General features: G+C 47.6%; 1 protein-coding gene across 3 annotated transcripts in view; it reads left to right on the top strand.

Moving 5' to 3' along the window:
- The window catches only part of RBM26 (RNA binding motif protein 26), a 116,289-nt gene that overhangs the window by 89,410 nt on the left and 2,841 nt on the right, over nt 1-24,038 (top strand). For all 3 annotated transcript variants that reach the window (XM_044286177.1, XM_044286178.1, XM_044286176.1), the window contains 6 exons: nt 107-229; nt 3,861-3,935; nt 4,549-4,716; nt 9,319-9,423; nt 20,063-20,251; nt 22,408-22,494. In XM_044286177.1, the coding sequence (XP_044142112.1) occupies nt 107-229; nt 3,861-3,935; nt 4,549-4,716; nt 9,319-9,423; nt 20,063-20,251; nt 22,408-22,494 (747 nt within the window). The remainder of the gene's footprint in view (nt 1-106; nt 230-3,860; nt 3,936-4,548; nt 4,717-9,318; nt 9,424-20,062; nt 20,252-22,407; nt 22,495-24,038) is intronic.

Genomic DNA, 24,038 nt, shown 5'->3' with positions numbered 1-24,038 from the left:
TATCACTTGATTTGTACCTCAGTTTATCTCATGGTAAAGGTGGTGTGGAGCATTGAAGTACTGTAGCAGATGAATTGAAGTATTTTTGCTTCCTTCTTATCTGTAGGTATTGTCCACCTCTACAGGACTTACAAAAACTTTTTCCAACCCAGAAGCTTTAAAAGCCATCCAAAAATCCGTAATATACCCTACTGCAGTGGACAACACTGATGCACAGAAAAAGAAACAGGTAATCATTAGGTTGTAGAGCCAGATATACATATTCAGGGAAGTAAGACTATAATGTTCACACTTGTGTAGTGGCTAGTGTAAACTGAGCCTTACTACTATAAGAAAAAATAAATAAACACTTGCATAATATGTGGTGCGTTTTATAGTTCAACATAGACTTTAAAGAGAACCTGTCACCACGAAATGCAGTTTAATCTGCAGGCAGCATGTTATAGAGCTGAGCAGATTGATGTTTGGTTTTGTGGGAAAAGATTCAGTAAAACTTGTAACATATATTTAAAGGGTTTCTACAGGAATTTTATATTGATGGGCTATTAGAACTACAGGGTTCAACTCCTGGGTGCCCAATATGTGATGAATACCACCCCTCGTGTCCGCTGACGTCAACCACGTCGAGCTCACGAGACCTGGTATGATCACGGGGTTTACCAAAAACGTGAAGTTACGCCCTCCAGAGGAGCACGTAAGGTCAGGCTGGTATAGTTTACACACACACCTCCTGTCCACGCGGGCACAGAGAGCCAACAAGCTGGAAGGGCCTTTTCACTGCCACCGTGAAAACAGCCCACACTCAGCCCGGGTAACTGCCACCAGTTTCTCGTTTGATATAGGCCCGGTCCGCTAACGGGATTATATAGGGTCAGAAACCAACCCGCTGTAGCTTATAACTAGGCCAAAACACGGACGTGGGGATTCGTGAGCGAGATACAAGATAGCACAAGATTAAATTATAGATTTAATCGCTGTAAGAGCACACTAGATATGACACAATATACACAGACAATATATACAGTGGTCTGAGATTACAGATACAGATTATATGGGTACAACTGGGCTAAGCAGTGTAAAAGTAAGTTACCAAGTATGATGAAAGTTCTTTGTGATGCCCTGAGCTGGAGTCCACACGAGGGGCTGTGATCTCCTGCTATTTCCTGGGTCCCTCTAAACACATGTGTAGGATGTGACCCCTCTTCAGAGAAAAGACCCGCCTACTTGCTGGCACCAGGCTTTTAACCTGTAGTCGGCCCATCCCCTCCCTGCCTCAGGGAGGGGTCACCTCCCCCTCTTCTGGGCTGACCGCAAATGACCCACAAAACCCTTTAGGGTTCATAGCTCCAGACCAGAGGGTCACAGGGAGATGGTTCTGGGACTAATGGACCTGCCTGGGTTCCGGCTACAAGTAGAGCCCAAACCTGGTACCGGTATGTGGTTTCTATGGGGAGATATGGGTATCTCCCTACCCCGACTGGGTACGAGTAAACAAAGACCATGGGACCGTACCTCGTGGCCACCGGGACACAAATATGTATCCGGTTTGCGCCTGCGATGGCCAGGTGATTCATAATTCCTTATGAGAGGTAGGTGCCAATATGTCTAGGAAATCTCATTGAACCAGGCAAGAGCAGATACCCCCTGCTGGGGGGTTTTCCTGCAAGATTCAGCTGGCTCCAAACTGGTGCATGGAGGTGTGAACTTTTCCTTGAAGCAGGGCCCTCCTGTGGAGTTCCTTACCTCTGCAATCTGTCAGCACATGGGGGGTGTAAACTTATTTTGCATGTACACGGAGTCATGCCAAGAGGTGCATCAAATCGCAATCAGGGCTGGGGGCTTTGAAGCAGGGAAATCCTGTAGATTTCCCTACCTCTGCTGTCTGTCAGCAAATGGGGGGGGGGGGGGTGAGGACATGGCTGACAGTAAATATTAATCCATATTCCTCACACCATCGATCTGCTGTACTCACCGGAGCTCCCATTAGCGATGTGGTCTCTTCACAGGTTACCAAGTGCAGCTTCATACATTGTATAGGGACTGAGCTGCGCCTAGGCAACATGTACGGTCAAGTTAGTGGCCTAGGAAGAGGCCTAAGCACTCACTGAGCACTGCAACTTGTTCGAACAGCTGATCAGTGGGGGACCTGGGAGTCGGACCTTCCGACGATTTGATATTGATGACCTATCCTGAGCATAGGTCATCAATATCAAATCCCCAGATAACTCCTCTAAGCTTTTGCTTTTCTGAACTTAAGTCTGCCCCATGTTACAGCTATCAGTGACTGACAGCTGTCTTTGTATACACGCTTTGGCCGTGGGATGGCTGTGCCCGTGTTGTGGACAACAAACGGCAGACACCGACTTTGTGCACTCTACATTGCTGTGCTGACCCATTGACTCGAATGTCCTATCATTTGCAGAATGGAGGCATGGACCCGGACACACGGAAGCTCCACAAGATGTGGCAAAAGATAGGACATGTTCTATTTTTTGCAGCGTGGAGGCACAGACCGTGCCTCCACGCTGCAAAAGATAGAACATGTCTTATCTTTTGCCACATCTTGTGGATCGCGGACCCATTGAGTCCGCACCGCAATGCTGGGTGCACATAGCCAGTGCCCATGTCTTGCAAACCGGCAGTTTGCAGTACGCAACATGGACACAGCTGTCATACATTCATGTGAATGCGCCCTTACACAGAGAATGTGATCGGTTACGGATAACACCTCCCCCATGTACAACTGAAGTCAGAAATAGCGGAGTTATAAATACATAAATTACAAGTTTTACTGAATCTTTTCCCACAAAACTATATCAATCTGCTCAGCTCTTTATGCACTATAAGATGTTACGTGCCGTTTGCGCTGCATTTTGTGGTAGCAGGTCCACTTTAAGTGAGTGTTTATGAGCTGTCCGGAGACCACAGTTAAAGGTGTTTTCTGAGAATTTGATACTGACGACCCATGCTCAGAATAGATCATCAGTATCTGATCAGTGGAGGTCTGATACCCAGGATTGCTGCCGATAAGCCTGTGAGCACCGCGGCCTTCTCCTAGCATACCAAGCACTGCACATTGTATGGCAGCTGCGATTGGTATCAGGCTCAGCCCCATTAACTTCACTGGGGATGAGCGTGATACCAAGCACAGCCGCTGTACATACAGGAGTGCTGGTGCCTTCTCAAACAGGTGATCGGCAGGGGTCCCTGGTGTCAGACCCCTACCAATCGGATAATAATGACCTATCCTGAGGATAGGTCATCAGTGTCAAAATCTCGGAAACCACCTTTAAGGATAAGAGATGGGGCATACAGAAACAACAGTGTAACTTGAAGGCTGTAGAGGCCAAACTGTTGAAACTTCAACACTGTCGCATGGATTTATTCACTTACAACCAAGACAGAAGCAGGCATCTTCTCCTTCACACTCCCAAGCAGAGCTCACCCCTATGCAGTATATACACTCTGGCTCCCACATCTGGTCCGCCAGCCGGGACTTATCCACCTGCCGCCTTGTAAGGGGAGATCACCAAAGATAAATATCTAGCTGTAAGCGCCATCTTGTAGAAAAAGCATATATGACGTAGCGAGAAGGCGTGTTCTCTTGGGTAGGGTGGAACCTTTGTGCTCTGGAGAAGATAAGGTGTTGTCTGAGAGCTAAAGTATGTGGGAGCTTTCTTAGCTGAATTCAAAGAATGTAGTCCACATCTCTTATCAAGACCAATTTGGAAAAATATTTTAACCCAAAATATGTAGAATCAATAAGAAAAAAATAAGCCCCAAAGGTGCCAATAGCCTTTAAGTAGAGTATTTCATATGTATTATTTGTGTATGTAAAGAGCACTCTTCTGTTCTAACAGGAAGCACTAAAACTGCAACAAGATGTAAGGAAGAAAAAGCAGGAAATTTTGGAAAAACATATAGAAACACAGAAGGTAAGAAACTGGTAGACAGTCACATTTTTACTTACATTTTCTCTATTTGCGAATCTTTGAACAGCAGGAGAGGGCGGAGGGCTTATCCATAAATCAGGCACATCCCTTAGCCTTTTAGACTTTGGTAATGAGGCAGTACATCCCAAAAATGTTTTATTTTCCTTTTGATTGTAGCAAACCATTTTTAATTTGGAATATTTTGGGTTGATCTTTATTCCTAGACATTTAACAAACCTGAATCAAAAGTAAAGCTAGGGATACCTTTAGGTGGCAGTCTGCCTTCGCTTCTAGTTAGTGTAGTTGTTCGGCCACTGTCTGTAACTAGATGACGACACACTCCATTACACAGTAAAGCATAGGGGTGCACTGCATTTTGGTTACACAACTGAAGCTTACCTAGGAGAAGCTTTGAGTCTCTCAGAATTTGTGTGGCATGTTGTCACTAGTACATGCAGCTGTTTGTATGAAGCGGATCAGGCACCTGACTAACACAACAGAAAATCCACATCAAAATGTTTGTAACCCCAGCGCATAATTTTATGTAGCCCGGAATTGTAATATTTCATTGTATTTCTTGTTGTGTGTGTCTAGCGAACTGATTTGTATCTTGCAGATGCTTATAACAAGGTTGGAGAAAAATAAGGGTATAAAGGCAGATGACAAAGCGGAAATTCTGAAAACCCTGGAAACCCTGACAAACAGTATTACCAAACTAAGAGATGAGCTGAAAGCGGTCTCCTCTTCTGGAAATCCTTTGAGGAGTAGTAAAAGTAAAACTCAGGTAATGTATATTCTGCTTCACAGGTGTGAATATGCTCGAATGGGAGCGGAGCTGCAGTATGCTGGCACAGCGCTCTGTCCACTGCCGAAATCCAGTAATTGTTGGGCTTTGCAGTCAGGGTGGCAGTCCTACCAGTGATTGACAACCTCCCCTATATGACACTGTATACAGAGATAGCTGTCAATCACTGACTCCTTGACTTCCAAGCCCAAAACTAGCAGAAATTTAAATGAATAAATTACAGGTGTTACTGAATCTTTTCCCATAAAACTATATATCAGTCTGCTCAGCTCCTCCTGCTCTATAACATTTTGCTTGCAGAATACTTAGAATTTTCATGGCAACAGATTCCCCTTAACTATCACCAATATGTGTTTTTGTCAACAACCAACTGGCCATGGTTTAGGGAGCGTAGTTGTATGTGGACCAACCGCCGGATCAGAACAGATCAGCCATATACTGGAGCTACCAGAAGTAGCACTAGACCGATAAGGTGGGGGTTGGGCTGGCCCACCCCTGCCAGATATGGTAACCATGCACATGCTAAACCAGGATGTCCTGTTGTAGACAGTGCCATTGAGAAGTACAAGGAGACCATTGAGCATGACTGTAACAGAGTGGCAGATGTATGGAAGAACCAAAAGGATGGAACCAACATCCGCAGCACAGATTAGAACCCGGGGGCAGAAAGCACACAGTAATACAGAAACTGTATGGGCCACAGATTGCACCATAGGGCCCAGCACTTGGGGTACTACAAACAAACGCCTAAAATATAGGTAAGTGGCTGCATGTTGCCTTCTAAGGAGAGTGGAAACATAGCTACAGCATCTGGGAATGCGACAGCATTTGGAGGGTACAGGTACTCAACCTGTGAAGTAGAAATACACTATAGCGCCAGCCAGGGGTATTGGCTACAGCATCTGGAGATGGTGTAGATACTCTACCTATGATGGGAGCAAAGTGGCTGGGAACAGACAGATATAATTGCTTTTTGCTTACCAACCTACAGGAGGCATTTGCCTGAGCTAACAGCTTGCCTAGAACAGGAACCCCCTGTAATGAGGTAGAGTGGCGAACACCAGCACCAGGATGGGGACCCGGTGGAAACACACTCAAATGTGTAGAGCATAGCCCCTGGTATAGGGGAACCAGGAAGGCTTGTCAGGTACAGCCTATGGCAGTGGTACAGGTACCCCCCTGTTAAGGAGAAGGCGTACGTATCAGTATGCTAAACACAGGGACGGCTGTCTTACCTGTACGGTTGAATACCTGTGCAGTCAGGGGAGCGCCATCCGAAAATTCACTAGAGGGGATACCAACCCTGGGTAGGAGAGGTTCCTCTGTGCACGTTAGTCTTCACCACCGAGAGGGCTTCTGTATGGAGGAAGACCGCCTGATGCTCTGTTCCGAGGGAATCTGTGCAGAGCTGTCCCCAGAGGCAACGCATGGGGGTGACAGGAAAGGATTCGTCACCTGGGGAGGACCCGAGGATGCCGAGGAGGGTGGAACCCTGTTGAGACCACCCGAGGTTGTACTGTTAGCTACACCTTGCCGGACCCGATATCTGAGCGTGCCCCATCTGCAGGGAGGACCCTGGGAGGGCAGAGGTGGCCGCAATTTGGGTAGAGGTGGCCGTAATGTCCAGCGACTCCGCCAGGGATTGGGAGAGTCGGACAAGGTTCCCATGGCTTTGACAGGGAGGGAGACCATTCAGGGGGGACCTACACAAAAGGATTGGTCAGAGGACACGATGGGGTCTGGAAAGAGGTACTGCACACAAGCGGGGACATGTTTACCGCATGGCAGCCTTCGTAAACAGCCGACGCACGTGAAAACACGTGGCGATCCGAGGAGAGGCTGGGAGAGGAGACCCTTCTAGAGCAGCCAGCAGAGGCTGTCTTATGTGGACCCGGATGCCATGTTCCCCAAAGAGGTGCCGCAGCAGCTATAGAGGTGGTCAGGAGGGCTGCAGGAGAAATGAAGCAATTGAGGGGAGGGGGGGGGGGGGGTTTAGCCACCCCCTCCAACAGAAAACCCATGTTAGACCAGGAAAGGGCCGGGCAGAGTCAGAAAAGCCTGGGAAGCAAGGAGACAGGCCCAAAAGCGGGGGCCTCGATTTATGAGAGGGCCGGGAATGGAGTGAGGGGGGCATGGCGAATCGCGGCCGATCGATGGCCCTCCGGACCCACAAAAACTAGGTGAGGGGGGGAGAAGTGTCTCCTGGGAATGAGCGGATCAGGGCAAACGGAGCACCTGGGAGCCGGGAACGGGCCGTTGAAGATGAGGCCTAGTCCCAGCAGAAGCCAGGGACTAAAGTAGCGGGGAAGGCCGGGGAGAAAACTGTGTGGCCAAGGAGGAGAGAAAAAAACAACCAAGGGGGAAGAGAAAGGAGGGCAAACAAGAATATAAACCCCCCCCCCCCCCACCCACCCCACCAAGAAAAAAAGGGGGGGTTGGCTTGGAGGAAGATGGAGGCTTCCCAGGATCCCCAGCTAAGGTGGATCCCACCCCCCTGGTCACAGGATGGAACCTAACCCTGGGGCAGGGACAGGGAATACTCACCATCTGATGTCTTCGGGCGCCGCAGGGTCACCCCTTCGGTAGACTCCACACTGGAACCGTGGGAATGCCGGCAAGCCACTGCGGATGCAGTCTGTGGGGACTGGGTGACCGGCGATGGTACAGAAGTACGCGCCCGCAAGGTGGGGGGGGGGGGGCAACTAAAGTGGAACACGATGAAGCCCCAGCCTGCAGCAGGTATAACGGTGGAGATCACCGAGACCTGCAGAAGAGAAAAAAAAGAATAAAATAAATAAATAAATAAACAGCAGGACCTGCAAAAAAAGCAGGACAGGTCTGCCTCCTACGGACACTAGACTAAAACTGAATAGCCTCGTGCCTGTGGAGAGGGTATAGCCCACCTGGGAGGAGCCAACACTTTTTGTGTCTAGTGCCTCCTAGTGTTAGTTGGACGTATACCCATGGTGCTGTTTCCCCCAATGCCATGCATGAGAAAGCATTTATTTTGTAGAGAAAGTTAATGCAAGCCACTTACTAATGTGTTTTTGTTATCCATATTGCTTCCTTTGCTGGCTGGATCCATTTTTCTATCACATTATACACTGTTCGTTTCCAGGGGTTACAACCACCCTGCAATCCATCAACGGTGGCCATGCTTGCACATTGCACACTATAGGAAAAAGCACCCGTCTATGTGAGCTCCCTCAGTCCAGGTCACCAGAGAAGCTGGCACTTTTTCCTACAGTGTGCAAGCACGGCCACTGCTCCTGGATTGCAGAGTGGTCGTAACCATAGCCAGCAAAGGAAGCAATATGGATAATAACAATACATTAGTAAGTGCCTTGTATTAACTGCATCTAAATTATAAATGCCACTTGCTGAATGAAGTGAGACAACCCCTTAAAGGGAACCTGTCATGTGGATATTTGATTATAATCTAACTAATTATATACAATCATTAACTACTAAAAAGTACCTTAGATGTATTCACTTACTGGTGTGACAGATGGTTACCTCATAATATACACACAAAGATGCCGCATGCTAATGAGCTGATTCGAGTCCGGCGTGATGTCATTGAGTCCAGAGTATATTTAATTCAGAGCTATAGCCACTCCCCTGCCTACTGGCTGCTGATTCCTATGGAAAATAACTGTCATTCAGCAGCAGGTGGGCGGGGAGAGTCAGGAGCTCATGAATATTCAGGTCTCATCATTATCAGCTGGAGCTTTTCAATACAAGATGTTGGCAGATTGACTGGGTCAATTAAAGGGATTCTGTCACCTCTCATAACACAAATTCAGATTTTAAACCAGTCATGCTCCACAGATTACCTTGAATAGGCTTTGCTGTTCTATACTGTAATCCGTCCAGTAGTTTTGCTGAAAAACAACTTTTATAATTATGCTAATTAATCCTGAAGGTGCCCAGAGGGGTGTTATGTTCCACTTTGTGTGCCCAGTAACGCCCCCCTGCAGTGCCCAAAACGCCTTCCTCCTGAATCCCTAACCGCCCACAGCATCTCATCCCTCTGGGCACACAAAGTGGAACATAACGCCCCTCTGGGCACCTTCAGGATTAATTAGCATAATTATAAAAGTCATTTTTCAGCAAAACTACTGGACGGATTACAGTATAGAACAGCAAAGCCGATTCAAGGTAATCTGTGGAGCATGACTGGTTTAAAATCTGAATTTGTGTTATGAGAGGTGACAGAATCCCTTTAAAGAAAGTGACCCAGCATTTTTCGAAGACAATCAGCCACTTATTTATGTTTCCCTTAGTTAGGACACCATAAAACTGGTGACAGGTTCCCTTCAAATGGGCTTTATTTTGCAGCACAATGAAAGTGACTGCATGCAGATAGAGGGAGCAGAATATTGTTTATTTTTTCATAGTTTTTTGCCTTCTCAGTCCCTGTAGGCTGCGTAGTCCACTGCCTTGAGCTAGAGGCCACAGTCAGTAGGATGCCTACCTGCAATTTCAATCTGACTGTTGCCCTAAGAAAGAGATCCAGCTTTTGTTTTTCTTGTACTTGCCTAAACTATTTCATTCTATTTCTATTTTTTTTTTTTAAAGATGCAAAAGGAACTACTTGACACCGAGCTCGACTTGTACAAGAAACTTCAGGCGGGAGAAGATGTAGCAGAATTAAGGCGGAAATATACAGAGCTACAGCTTGAGGTACATTTTTTTGAAGGATAAGGAGCCTGTCTCAAGGTCTGGAGCCACTAAACCATCAGTGTGTACAGGTCCTTCTAAAAAAAATTAGCATATTGTGATAAAGTTTATTATTTTCTGTAATGTACTGATAAACATTAGACTTTCATATATTTTAGATTCATTACACACAACTGAAGTAGTTCAAGCCTTTTATTGTTTTAATATTGATGATTTTGGCATACAGCTCATGAAAACCCAAAATTCTTATTTAAAAAAATTAGCATATTTCATCCGACTAATAAAAGAAAAGTGTTTTTAATACAAAAAAAGTCAACCTTCAAATAATTATGTTCAGTTATGCACTCAATACTTGGTCGGGTATCCTTTTGCAGAAATGACTGCTTCAATGCGGCGTGGCATGGAGGCAATCAGCCTGTGGCACTGCTGAGGTGTTATGGAGGCCCAGGATGCTTCGATAGCGGCCTTAAGCTCATCCAGAGTGTTGGGTCTTGCGTCTCTCAACTTTCTCTTCCCAATATCCCACAGATTCTCTATGGGGTTCAGGTCAGGAGAGTTGGCAGGCCAATTGAGCACAGTAATACCATGGTCAGTAAACCATTTACCAGTGGTTTTGGCACTGTGAGCAGGTGCCAGGTCGTGCTGAAAAATAAAATCTTCATCTCCATAAAGCTTTTCAGCAGATGGAAGCATGAAGTGCTCCAAAATCTCCTGATAGCTAGCTGCATTGACCCTGCCCTTGATAAAACACAGTGGACCAACACCAGCAGCTGACATGGCACCCCAGACCATCACTGAATGTGGGTACTTGACACTGGACTTCAGGCATTTTGGCATTTCCCTCTCCCCAGTCTTCCTCCAGACTCTGGCACCTTGATTTCCGAATGACATGCAACAGTCCAGTGCTGCTTCTCTGTAGCCCAGGTCAGGCGCTTCTGCCGCTGTTTCTGGTTCAAAAGTGGCTTGACCTGGGGAATGCGGCACCTGTAGCCCATTTCTTGCACACGCCTGTACACGGTGGCTCTGGATATTTCTACTCCAGACTCAGTCCACTGCTTCCGCAGGTCACCCAAGGTCTGGAATCGGTCCTTCTCCACAATCTTCCTCAGGGCCCGGTCACCTCTTCTCGTTGTGCAGCGTTTTCTGCCACACTTTTTCCTTCCCACAGACTTCCCACTGAGGTGCCTTGATACAGCACTCTGGGAACAGCCTATTCGTTCAGAAATTTCTTTCTGTGTCTTACCCTCTTGCTTGAGGGTGTCAATGATGGCCTTCTGGACAGCAGTCAGGTCGGCAGTCTTACCCATGATTGCGGTTTTGAGTAATGAACCAGGCTGGGAGTTTTTAAAAGCCTCAGGAATCTTTTGCAGGTGTTTAGAGTTAATTAGTTGATTCAGATGATTAGGTTAATAGCTCGTTTAGAGAACCTTTTCATGATATGCTAATTTTTTTAGAGAGGAACTTTGGGTTTTCATGAGCTGTATGCCAAAATCATCAATATTAAAACAATAAAAGGCTTGAACTTCTTCAGTTGGTGTGTAATGAATCTAAAATATATGAAAGTCTAATGTTTATCAGTACATTACAGAAAATAATGAACTTTATCACAATATGCAAATTTTTTTTAGAAGGACCTGTAGTTAAGCAGATGGATTTTACCATTCTAAACCTGTCCATATTAAAACAGACCATTTCTTCATGGTTTTGTAAATGAAACCAACTTGGGAGATGTGTCCAGCAGGACCTGATGCACACCGAAGGCGCATATGAGGACAGTACTCCTCACTGATATGGAGGAGATTGAAATGCTATCCTTCAGCTGCATAAGGACAGGCTGGTGGTTTCGTGTCTCCAAACTCCCAAAAAGTTTACAGCATCCTTGGATTCTGTGTCCGGTTCTACACCCTGCAAACGTTCATGTGACTTATTGGGGAATTCTTCTGAACCAGGACCAATGCCATGTTTATGCCATGGCTTGTTTTACTTAGCCCGTATCCATGCCCTCTATTGGCTCTGCACATGTCCTATGTCATAATTCTGTTCACAACTGAATGCTCTATGTGACATAAGTTCCCTTTACACCAGCAATTTTAATCCAGTAGTTGTCAAGAGGTAAGTGTTCCTTGCCGCAAGCGCCTGCTCATCAGTGGAGGAGACTGCTGCATTTACATGAAGCAATCTCCTCCACAGTATGCGGAGGAGAGATCACTAATGCCATGGCTCGTCCCCATACAGAATCATCATTTGCTGGCAGCAGAGGCTGTTTAGATGGCACAATCTGCTGTGGGCAAGAGAAGATTTGTTGACTGCATGAAAGATGTCAGTATCCGATGAATGAGCGTTTCACTCATTAGTCAGGTAATCTGCGGCACCTTTACACCACAAAATAATCGCTAACGAGTGCTCCTATGAACGCTTGTTGGCGATTATCTGGTCCATTCTTAGCATGTGTAAGGATGTAAAGGGCCCATTAGACATATATCTCCTTCTCCTAAATGTTTAGCATTTTATTTGGTTGCTGTGAAGTATATGTCTCTGCTCACATCTGCTACAGAGGCTGCACGCAGCACAGTGGGCCCCATTACAAATCAGTGGGGTCTGTACGCCGCTGCTTCTGTGCGTGTACAGTAGATTAGACACTGCATTCTTGTTTCTGTTTATATAATGAAACATTATGGTGAGTAGAATAGGATTGTGCAGAGTATACAGGAAAATGCTTGCTTCTGCAGTGAAATGACAACCATATAGTTCAGTGGTTTTCTACAGTAATAGTAAAACGGTGTGTTTCCGCTTAATACTAATTTATTTTTCCTGGAAGTGACTACATCATTATTTTTTTTTTGCCCAATCTATAAGGCTCGTCTACAAACTTAGATTTCTCGCCCAGTTTCCTTGGGGGACACAGAAGACCTTGGGTATAGCTCATCTCCATAGGAGGCGTGACACTAAGTGAAAGCTGTTAAGCCCCTCCTCCACAGCTATACCCTCAGCCTGGAGAGAGAGGCTGCCAGTTTTTTGCTTAGTGTCCAAGGAGGCAAGACACTCCCTGCTACTGCAGGGCTGTTTTCTCCTTTGTTGTTTTTTAAAATTTTTTGATTTTTACTTTTTTATTTTCTTTTGTTCCAGAATACGGGACAACAGAGACGCACTAGACCTCTCTGTTTCTCCCGGGGTTGAGCTGCGCCAGTGCCGGCATCCGCACTGCTGCCTCCCCCACAGAAGGCAAGGTGGACCAGGGCAGCCCAGCTCCCCTGCATCCCGCCAGCGTAAGGGTCGCCCGCACGCCAAGTCCCTCTTCCAGCGTCCTGCCACTACGGTGCCAGTAGCTGAAGGGGCGACCCTGCTGGAACGGACCGAGGGTGAAGACGGCTGTGGTGAGAGAGTGGCTTCTCCAGCCCTACGACCCCCTCCCCCCCCCACCCCGGTCTCCTGCTTGACTGACCCCCATACTGGTCTGGCCATCCTAGTTTGTTTTATTAGTTCCCTCTCCTCCCCTCCACTATAGGTGCATCCACTGAGGGGTTATGCTGGCGTCCCTATCATGCCGCCCAGGGAGCTGCCTCTCTCCTTGCAGGGTCCCCCATCCCCCCCTATCACCTTACCGGTGCGCAGGCATCCCTCCTTGAGACGGCTCAGGGCCTGGGCCCTCTCCTGACTGCTGCGGCGTAGGGCCCTTGTTTCCGGTCCGCGGGGTGGGCTCCTGCGGCCGGCATGACTGCGGTGTCAGCGGACCCCGGCCGACCGCAGGTGCTCTGAGAGGCTGTCTTCCGGTCGGTCGGGCGCCGCAGAAAGGTTCTATCCCGGGCTCCTTCTTCCGGGCCCCCTGAGTCTCCGGCCCGCGGTGTGGGCTCCCGCGGCCGGTATTGTGCATGCGCCGCTTCGCTCCCTCCAGATCCCGGCCGGTACCTCCGGGCACCGCAAACTTTAGGCCCCGGCTTCGCGGCCTACTAGGCCGCAATATTCCGGCCTCGATTGGAGGGGGCGGGCATTCGCAGGCGCGAATTCTTCCCGCCGGAGGTCCCCCCGCCCCCAGGGGATCGCTGCACCGCCCTCAGGTCCGATCTGTATTAACCTCTTGTATGACGGCTGCCATCTGGAGGAGACCCTGGGATGGCTAGCCTCTCAGTGAGGCTGTGCTCTTATATGGTGGCCCCTTCCTGCCTAAAAGAGGCTGTGTTTTTTTACAATAATAAATAGAAAAAAAAAAAAAAAAAAAAAAAAATATATATATATATATAAATAAATAAATTAAAATAAAATAAAAAATATAATAATATTAATGATGAAGTGTGAATATATATCATATATATGAAATATCAGTATTTTATGTTGGCTGCGCAGGATACTGCAGCCTGACCTTAGAGCGCTGGCCGTATGCCTGCCCCTATTCTATAGGTGGCATGTTGCGCTCCGTGGCACTGGCCAGGTATACATGTTTCCCTTTCTAGGCGGACCCTTGCCCTCTCCTGGGGTACGGCGCTGGCCAGGTGCAGGCCGCCTTTTTCTATAGGCAGAATTAGTCGCCCTCTCCAGTCGCGGTGCTGGCCATGTGCATGACCCCCCATTGTAGGCGGCATACTGCACTCTCTCTGCCTGCGGGCTGGCCTTGTGCATGACCCCCTTTCTGTGGGCGGAATACTGCCCTTTTACCGCATACGATGCTGACCATGTGCACGACCCCCTTCCATAGGCGGAACGCTGCACTCTCGCTGGATTTGCTACGGCCATATGCGTGACCCCCTTCCATAGGCGGAACGCTGCACTCTCGCTGGATTCGCTACGGCCATATGCATGACCTCCTTCCATAGGCGGAACGCTGCACTCTCGCTGGGTTCGCTACGGCCTTATGCATGACCTCCTTCCATAGGCGGAATGCTGCACTCTCGCTGGGTTCGCTACGGCCTTATGCATGACCTCCTTCCATAGGTGGAATGTTGCACTCTCTCTGGCTTCGCTGCTGGTCATACGCATGACCTCCGTCCAAAGGAGGACTGCTGCGTTCTCTCTCTCTGGATTCGCTGCCGGCCATATGCATGACCTCCGTCCATAGGCAGAACGCTGCACTCTCGCTGGATTCGCTGCCGGCCATATGCATGACCGGCCATGTGCATGACCTCCTTCCATAGGCGGAATGCTGCACTTCTGGATTCGTTGCCGGCCATACGCATGACCTCCGTCCATAGGCGGAATGCTGCACTCTCTCTGGATTTGCTGCCGGCCATGTGCATGAACTCCTTCCATAGGTGGATTGCTGCACTATCATTGGATTCGCTGCCGGCCATGTGCACGACCCCTTCCTTGGGTGGTGTGCTGCACTCACTGGAATCGCTGCCAGCAATGAGCATGTATCCTTTCCTCAGGCGGCATACGCACAACACCGCTGACTGTGGTTGTTTTCTCGCCAGTGTGTTGCTGGCCATGTGCATGTCCCGCATCCTTGGCGGGGTGCTTGCATTTTTGCTGGATGCGGTGACGGCCGTGTGCATTACCCCGCCCCTTTCTGGGTGGAATACTGCTCTTCGCCGGATGTGTTGCGGGCCATACACGGCCCTCCTCATCCTTGGGCGACAAATTTGCACCCTCACGTGACCCATGGCTGTCCGTGATATGCTGTGTGGGATTCTTGCATGTTCTCCTTCATTGTGGAGTAGTTGCACTCTCACAGTATTTCGGTGTTGGGTGGGTTATTGCGCACTCGCTTAATGGTTGGATAACCCCGTGCATGTCCCCCTTTCACTGGGCGGACCTCCCTCCTGCGTTCCCGCTGGGTACTGTGCGGCCATGTGATTGGTCACCTTCTGGGCAGACTATGGTATGTTCTACTTCTCTGAAGTTGTTACTGGCCTTGGGCATCCCCCCTTTGGGACGGGCCTTTGCATTCTTACCAGCTGCAGTGTTGCCAGATACGTTTCCCCCTTTTCTGGGGGACCTGCCTGCGTTTCCATCGCATGCCATACTGATGTCTTGTGCATAACTCCCTTTCAGGTTGCACTTTGCACTTCCGTTGATACTGTTGGGCTCTGTGGCTGATCCCCTTCACTGGGTGACTATTTTTTTGCAGTGAGCGGTATTTCTGGTGCACTCTGTCCGTTGTTTGGGCCGTGTATGCCTTCTCCTCCCATAGGTGGGTTGGCCTTCTCACTGCTTGCGGGGCTGCTCGTACGTATGCCTCACTTCCTCCTGCGACATTCCCTTTTTTTCTCTTGGGATGTGGTGCTTGTCACGGGCCTTGCGCTCTTCTCTAAAGAGATCATTCTGTCCACCTGTATAACCCTTGGGTGCTGTCATACAAGCATTAAAAGAATGCCATTGTATTCAAAGGTGTATTCTTTAGATATGAGTAGATGGGCTCTACTGCTCTCTACTTCGCCGAGCTGGGTGGTGCTCGTTTCTCTGGTTTGGCCTGTATATTGTGGTCCCGTTGGTCGGCATCCACCATGTCCGTTGGCCTTTCCACCTGGGGAGTGTTCGTGGTTCTTTGATAGGTGCCCTTTCGTTCTCCCGTGCACTCGCTTCCCGGCGCAAGTGGTCACTGGGTCGAGAGTGCTGTTTGCAGTGCCACTCGTTTTCGGCATTGGCTCTGGCGGGGCTGCTGTTCCCTCGCCTGCTACTGTTTCCTCCTCTTCGGGTGTCGTGCAGTATGAGTCTTTTCTTTTGGCGCCCCCTCTGCGCTTCAGGCTGGTCCGCTACCGGGTTCGGGCCGCTTTTCTCGGGATGGTCACCCAGCTTCTCTTGGGTGCTCGCTTACCCAGGTCCGTAGGACCTCCACCTTGGGTTCTTCAGGGTACTCGCCTTCTGCGTGGCAGTGAACCGGGCGTCTCAGTGAGCGGGGTTCTGCCTTTGAGCTGTCCTATGGCTTCCCTGTTGCCCACTCCTCCTTTCGGTTGGAGGGTGTTATGCCGGCCTCTGTCTCGACTGCCTTTTCTCGCCGGCTCTGCTTGGCTCCCGCTCGGTTCGGCTCGGCTCCCTCCGGTGTGGCTTTTGCCCCGGCCGCGCTTCAGTGGCGGTTCCTTCGCTGCCCTCCCCTCTGGGGAGAGCTTGGTTGTTCATGTGGATGGTTCTGGTGTTCCTCTTGGCCTCGTACTGTCTCCCTTGTTCACTCTGGCTGTAACTTGGGAGGAACCCCCCATTCGGTCGAGATTGTCATTAGATCTCCCACACCGGGACTGTAGGACGTCTTCCTGTGGTGGCTACATCGACATGGACTTTAGCCTGTCTTGTCCTGGCGGTTGCTGGGCGGACCCTTCGGTTCCTTTCCGTCTGTCCTTCTGCTCCCCCACTCCGGGTGGTTACAGGACAACGTTGCTCGGGGGCTGATGGGACCAGTTTTTTGCCGACCGTTCTGCCCGTGTTTCGGGTCTGCGCCTGTTCGCATTGGGTTTTCACCCGCTTGCCCGGGCGACTCTTGCGTGCTCGCTAGTGTTCGCTCCTAATGGTTCTGTCTTTCTCCAGTCCGACCTAGATCTGGGACTGGGACTCTGTTGCTTGAAGTGTCAAGTGTCGGCGCTGTCCTTCCCCTTTCAGCGTTCCCCGGCCCTCTGGGCCTGTCGGGACCCTCTTCCATGGAGCGGCTTTGGGGTTCCCTTGTACTGCCCCTGGGTACCGCCCTGGGCATTGCATGCTGGGCTCTTGGCACTCCAGTCTTTCCCTTGGAGCCGTTACAGATGCTCTCTCTACTCCTTCTGTCCTGTACGGTTATGTTTCCGTGTCTCTGGCGGGTGCCTGGGTGGCGGCCCTTCTTGTTCCGGGCCTTCTCTTTCCTCAGGACAGGGCTGTTCTCCATCCCGTCTCTTCCTTCCTTCTGAAGGTGGGTTTGTCTTTCATTTTGACGAGGCTTTCGTCCTCCCCTTTCCACCCCCGGGAACGGACTCTTCTTCAGATTGGGAGTTGTTTGGGCCTTGCGGTTTTTACTTGGAGATCTCCGGCTCTTGTCGACGTTGGGTCACTTGGTTTTCTAGGAGGTCCGCGCAACGGGTTGGTGGCCTCCGGGGTGGCTTTCCTCCGCTTTCTCACTGTGGTTATTGCTGTGGTTACCGCACCAAGGGCAGGGTTCTGCTTTTGGTGTCTCCGTTCATTTCACCAGAGTTGTCGGTGCCTCCTGGGCCGGAGGCATTTGGCTTCGGCCATGCGTCTGTGCGAGGCGGTCACTGGTCTGCCTTACAGCGTTCTACAGGGTGCATACTCTGGCTTCGGCAGGTGCTGCCTTGGGCCGCCTGGTCTGCGGGCGGCGGTTTCTTGATGCCTTCGGGTGCTTCGCCTTGGTGCTGTGGTCCCTCCCCCTTTTGGACTGCTTTTGAACGTCCCAAGGTCTTCTGTGTCCCCCAAGGAAACTGGGCGAGAAAACGAGATTTTTGTATAACTTACCAGTAAAATCTCTTTCTCGCTCTTTCCTTGGGGGACACAGCACCCACCCATTCTTTGTTTTTCTCTACACGGTTTCCGAGTTGTTTTACCCGTTGGGTAGTTGGCTTGTTGGTTCCACTTTTGGACTTTGCCTTTTTTCACTACTTGGACACGCAACTGGCAGCCTCTCTCTCCAGGCTGAGGGTATAGCTGTGGAGGAGGGGCTTAACAGCTTTCACTTAGTGTCACGCCTCCTATGGAGATGAGCTATACCCAAGGTCTTCTGTGTCCCCCAAGGAAAGAGCGAGAAAGAGATTTTACTGGTAAGTTATACAAAAATCTCGTTTTTCTAAGAATTGATAAGGATGTTGATGTCATGATTTTTTTTCTGTTGATCAGGTACTTATTTATGAAGCAGTTGTGATTGTTCTGACCCGCCAGAGAAGGCTGTCGAAATTACTGTTGCCCACTATCCTCTCTTAACTACAAGTGTCCATAGAAACATTACATTTTATTTAGTTTTTATTTTAGTCTTATTAAAGAGTTTTAAGAATTTTTCACTCCCAGTACAAGCTTAGGATACTTTCACACTTGTGGCAGAGGAATCCGGCACAATGAATGCCAACTGATGGCATTTAGACTTCATTGAAATGCCGGATCCGTCTTTCCGGTGTCACCCGCGGCACCAATGCGTTGCTCTGGAAAAAAAAATGCCGCATCCAGCGTTCCGGCAAGTGTTTCGGATTTTTGGCCGGAGATAAAACCGTCGCATGCTGCGGTATTATCTCCGTCCTGAACAGTCAAAAAGACTGAACTGAAGACATCCTGATGTATCCTGAACAGATTACTCTCCATTCACAATGCATGGGGATATACCGGATCAGTTCTTTTCCAGCATTGAGCCCTTTTGACGGAACTCAGTGCCGGAAAAGAATAACACTAGTGTGAAAGTACCCTTATTCACGGCTGTGTTTGATTTTTGAGTCTGCAGTTCCATGTGAATTCTTTTTTCTCGCCCAGTTTCCTTGGGGGACACAGAAGACCTTGGGTATAGCTCATCTCCATAGGAGGCGTGACACTAAGTGAAAACTGTTAAGCCCCTCCTCCACAGCTATACCCTCAGCCTGGAGAGAGAGACTGCCAGTTTTTGCTTAGTGTCCAAGGAGGCAAGACACTCCCTGCTACTGCAGGGCTGATTCTCCTTGTTTAAATTTTTGTTTTTTTTGTTACGAGCTTTGTCTTTTCCAGGACAGGGCTGTTCTGCATCCCGTTTCTTCCTTCCTTCCTTCCTTCTGAAGGTGGTGTTTGCCTTTCGCTTCAACACCTCACCTATTTGGACGTTGTTTGGGCCTTGCCGTTTTTACTTGGAGATCTCCGACTCTTGCAGACGTTCGGCCTCTTGGGTTTCCAGGAGGGCTGTGCATAGGGTTGACAGACTCCAGGGTGGTTTTCCTCCGCTTGATCAGATTGGCTATTGCTGAGGTTACCGCACCAAGGGCAGGATTCTGTCTTTGGTGTCACCGTTCCTTTCACCAGAGCGGTCGGTGCCTCCTGGGCCGGAGGCATTGGGCTTCGGCCGTGCATTTGGGCACGGCGGCCACAGGTCTGCCTTGCACGCCTTACTGAGTTCTACAGGGTGCATACTCTGACTTTGGCAGATGCTGCCTTACCCCGCCTGGGTTTACAGGCGGCGGTTCATTGATGCCTTTCGGGTGCTTCACCTTGGTGCTGTGGTCCCTCCCCCTTTTGGACTGCTTTTGAACGTCCCAAGGTCTTCTGTGTCCCCCAAGGAAACTGGGCGAGGAAAACGAGATTTTTGTATAACTTACCAGTAAAATCTCTTTCTCGCTCTTTCCTTGGGGGACACAGCACCCACCCATTCATTGTTTTTTCTCTGTACGTTTTCCAAGTTTTTGTTACCCGTTGGGTAGTTGGCTTGTTGGTTCCTTGTTGGACTTTGCCTTTTCTCACTGCTTGGACACGCAACTGGCAGTCTCTCTCTCCAGGCTGAGGGTATAGCTGTGGAGGAGGGGCTTAACAGTTTTCACTTAGTGTCACGCCTCCTATGGAGATGAGCTATACCCAAGGTCTTCTGTGTCCCCCAAGGAAAGAGCGAGAAAGAGATTTTACTGGTAAGTTATACAAAAATCTTGTTTTTCTTTTTTTCTTTTTCCTCCAAAAGTTTAAAAACTGATAGCATGTTAATTATATGGTCGTGTGAGTATGTTCTCAAGAATTCAGGGGTGCATTGAGCAATGTGTGAAAACTCCTCTAATAAATATATTTGCCATCCTTGTAGGCGGCAAAGCGTGGTATTCTTTCTTCTGGACGTGGAAGAGGGGCACACATGAGAGGAAGAGGAATGTCACGTGGAAGAGGCAGAGGCCGCGGTGTCTCAGTCCATGCTGTGGTGGATCACCGTCCAAAAGCACTAGAGATCGTTGGGTTTAGTGAAAATGATAGGGAAGATCTCCTTCCTCACTTTGCAGTAAGTACATTAGAGATATGCAGTTCACTGTATTCATATTACTAGGTAAAATTAATAGTTAACGGCTTTCTTTGGACGGTGTCCGAAATGTGCGTATTTATACAATTTATTTTTTCCCTTTTAACTTTGCCTAAAACCGGAATAGTACTAAAAAAGTCACAAAAGCTATAATAACGCTATAGTAGTTGTAATTTACACACACATAATTGGAAAACCCCATTTAAATATGGATAATGAAATATTGCAGTTTCCTTACTGACCAGCAGGCTGCACTCTAGGCTGATAATATTGCAGGTAAATGGAGTGTATGGAGCTTTTATAGGATGGTCCTTCTGTTAGGAAATAAATGAGTTGGTTTGTAATAGAGAAGGAAGGAGCATACTCCTTAGATGAGCTGCAGGCTGCCACTGTGCAAAAACATATATCCTATTACTGCATGTAAGGGATAGGTGGTACAGAACATCCTAGTTAATCAGTATTCGGGGGGAAGAAGCCTTTTTTATAATACAAAGTGGCCAGAATGGATTAAGAATAAAAAAAAAAAAAAATCCATACTTATCCTCATAGAGATACCCAGCTGCTGCCATCTCGGCGCTGCGCTGATCCCTGCTGTTCCCTACTTCCTACTCCTTGCTTCACAGCTGAGATGGCTGCTGAGGCAGGTCACCACTGAAGCCAGTTATTGTATTAAAGACTGTAGTTTTAAAGGAAATGTATGGTCAGATGACCTTAAAGGGGTTGTTCGGCTGTTAATATTGATGACCTATCATCAGAATAGGTCATCAATATCTGATCAGCAGGGGTCCAGCACCCCATACCGATCAGCTGTTTGAAGATAAGGTGGCACTCCATGCGAGCGCCGTTTCCTCTTCATTACACTGCACTTTGTCTCGGAAGTGCAGTGTAATACAATTCAGGTGAATGAAGCAAGTACTTGTAATTACACGATGTCACCGAAGACAAGAGGTAGTATAATGACAAGGAAGTAGTGCTCGTATGGAGCGCTGCCTTCTCATCTCACAGCTGATCGCGGGGGTGCTGAGTGTCGCACTCCCACCAATCTGATATTGATGAACTATACTGACAATAGGTCATCAATATTAACGGCTGGACAACCCCTTTAAAATCAAGTTTAAAATGTTAAACGTATTTGTATATTTGTTTCCATATCATTATTTTAAGAAAAAATCCTGAAATCTTGCAGTTATCATACTGGCAACCTAATAGGTCGAGACTTCCTGTTCTGTGGAAATCCCTTTTTTCTGCAGCCATCTCATTATCCCAGGCAGGGTTACAGTGACACCTTTCACAGTTGGTGATGGTCACTCATTATCTACTTCCTCTCTTCACAGGTCACAGTGTGTGCCTAAAAAAAACTGTCCCCCAGAAGTCAGTCAGTCATCTAAAGACCACTGGTTCTTATTGCCAATGTGGCTGCTTCAAAAAAAGCTTGTTTTTTAAATGCAAACAGAAGCTCCTCCAAGATGGCCACCTCCATAATCATGTACAAAATAAAATATACATACAGAGAGAAGTAAAATGGCAGCATTCAGATATTACAGAAATGACATTTTAGAAGATATTACATTAGTAAAATACTAAAACAAAAAAACTATATTGAAACCTGTTTGGGTCAACCACCCAAAACTTCATTGAGAGGTGGGGTCTTCTGTGGGGGGTCTTATAAGAGAAGATGACACGTATGCATAAGATAGAGTAGAACTGGTGAAGCACTGTTCCTAGGGTCTAGGCACAGTCCTTGGTGCACTGAGCATTAGCATGTGAAATAAACCTCAGTTTTCTCAAAAACAGGGCTTTAAATTTCTACAAAGGGGTCATTTTACTCAGAATGATTAACCCTAACAGGTTAGTAGCGTTGATCATGCTGACAGATGCTTGTTACATATTTTCATCTTTTCTCTAATTATCCATTAATCTCGCTGTATTCTGTCCTTCCCCAAGTTTTTATCAGTTTTTGATGACTTCACCTCAGCCCCTCACTGCCATTCATCTTGCACAATATAATAAGCTAGGCTTTGTTTTCTAGCATTCAGTGCTGTGAAAGTGATGTTCTAATCCCGGGAACACATCCACAGTAGAATTTACTTTAGTTTTTAGAGGTTTAATTGCAATATACATTTATTTTTTCATTTAAGCAATTTGGCGAGATTGAAGACTGCCAGATGGACCCCTCTTCTCTTCGTTCTGTAATAGTCTTCAAAACGAGAGCAGAAGCCGAGGCCGTAAGTTTACTTCAGTTGTGTGTGAATACGTGTTACACCACTCACTACAGTCACTCATATAGCACATATTTTGCAGGACACTATAGCATGGTAGACTATGCTCTTATATCCCGAAAAAAGGTCACACATCCAAATTTGGAGAGACCAGCAGAGAACTAAATGAGATTTAGACAAACTCTTACCTGAAAAGCTTGCTGCCACTCCATTAATTTTTATGGGAGCACTGGAGATAGATGAGTACGTCCCATAGAAATGAATGGAGTGGCAACAGGCTCCTGTGGAGCCCCCTGAAATGTACATGGTGGTAGGAACCCCACCAATCTGATAGTTATCCCCTATCCTGTGGATAGGAGATAACTTGTTATAACCGGAACACCCCTTTAATGCACAGCAGATTGTAAAGTGCAAAGTAAAAATTTCAATTTTTTACACAGACTTACTATTTCGGTGCCCAATATTTTGTGTCCAGCATGTGGGATTTAGAAACGCCCTACACTGGGCCCTAAGCTTTTACCTGGACATACAACACAGCCGAGGACTGAAAGAGCACCATATGCATTTGAGGCCCAGTGTAGTGATTTACGCATCTTGTGAGGACAACTGTAGACACCCAGCTCATGGAATCTGAGACATATCACACTACCTAAATTCAGAGCCAGGTTCTGCTGCGTACAGAAATGCCATAAATGTGGGAGTAAGCTGCTGTCTGAGCCCATGGCAGGGCTAAGAAAGGAAGGAGTGCCATTTGACTTTTGGAACATGGATTTTGCTGGAAACTACACCCCTCAAGTTATTCATCAATGGGTGGAGTGAGCATTTTTGACCCCACAGTTATTTTCCAGAAATGAATGAGCCGGGGACCAGTACAGCCATTTTCTGACGTCCATGTTTTTATGTTTCTGTCAACAGAGCTGTATGACTTTTTTTTTGTTTTTTCAATGAGTTGCCATCATCATTGGGTGTATTTTGGGGTACATAAGACTTTTTAATCGCTTTTTGGGAAACTGAATAAAGAAAATGCAGCACCTTATTCTGGTTCTATCTGTCCTGCTAAAAAACATATTTTTATAAACTAAGAAAAATCCATTTTTAATACATAGTGTTAGAAAAGCTATATATATTCTTTGGACACAAGGAGGTTAAAATGCTGTCTAAAAAGTTTGCCTTGTATGATCTTATGATTAGACCATGAACAGAAGACCTGTGAGCTGCATGGTAAAAAGCCCTTTAAATATATCATAAATTTATATGTCCAGATTTAAAATTTATACCTCAAGACTTCAATATCACACAATTCATGGTCAGCTGCTGTTGAACATGTAATAGTTTCTACATTTCACATTATGCTGTACTTCATGACTGTGCTATAAATCTTGTGTGACTGTCCCGGTTATTTGGGGATGTTGCGAACACTGATTTATGCTGCTTCATGTTACTTTAATTTGAGCATACAATTTCCAAAGCAGCCACTTTGTGCAGCTGGCACCAAGCAAGATTTGAGTATTTTTATACTAGCTCTTTTCCGTTTTCAATTACCCAGACTG

The sequence above is a fragment of the Bufo gargarizans genome, chromosome 3 (assembly GCF_014858855.1).
Source record: "Bufo gargarizans isolate SCDJY-AF-19 chromosome 3, ASM1485885v1, whole genome shotgun sequence".
NCBI classification, from domain to species: domain Eukaryota; kingdom Metazoa; phylum Chordata; class Amphibia; order Anura; family Bufonidae; genus Bufo; species Bufo gargarizans.
Note: the sequence above shows the minus strand (reverse complement) of the source record. Positions and strands in the feature narration are given on the sequence as shown.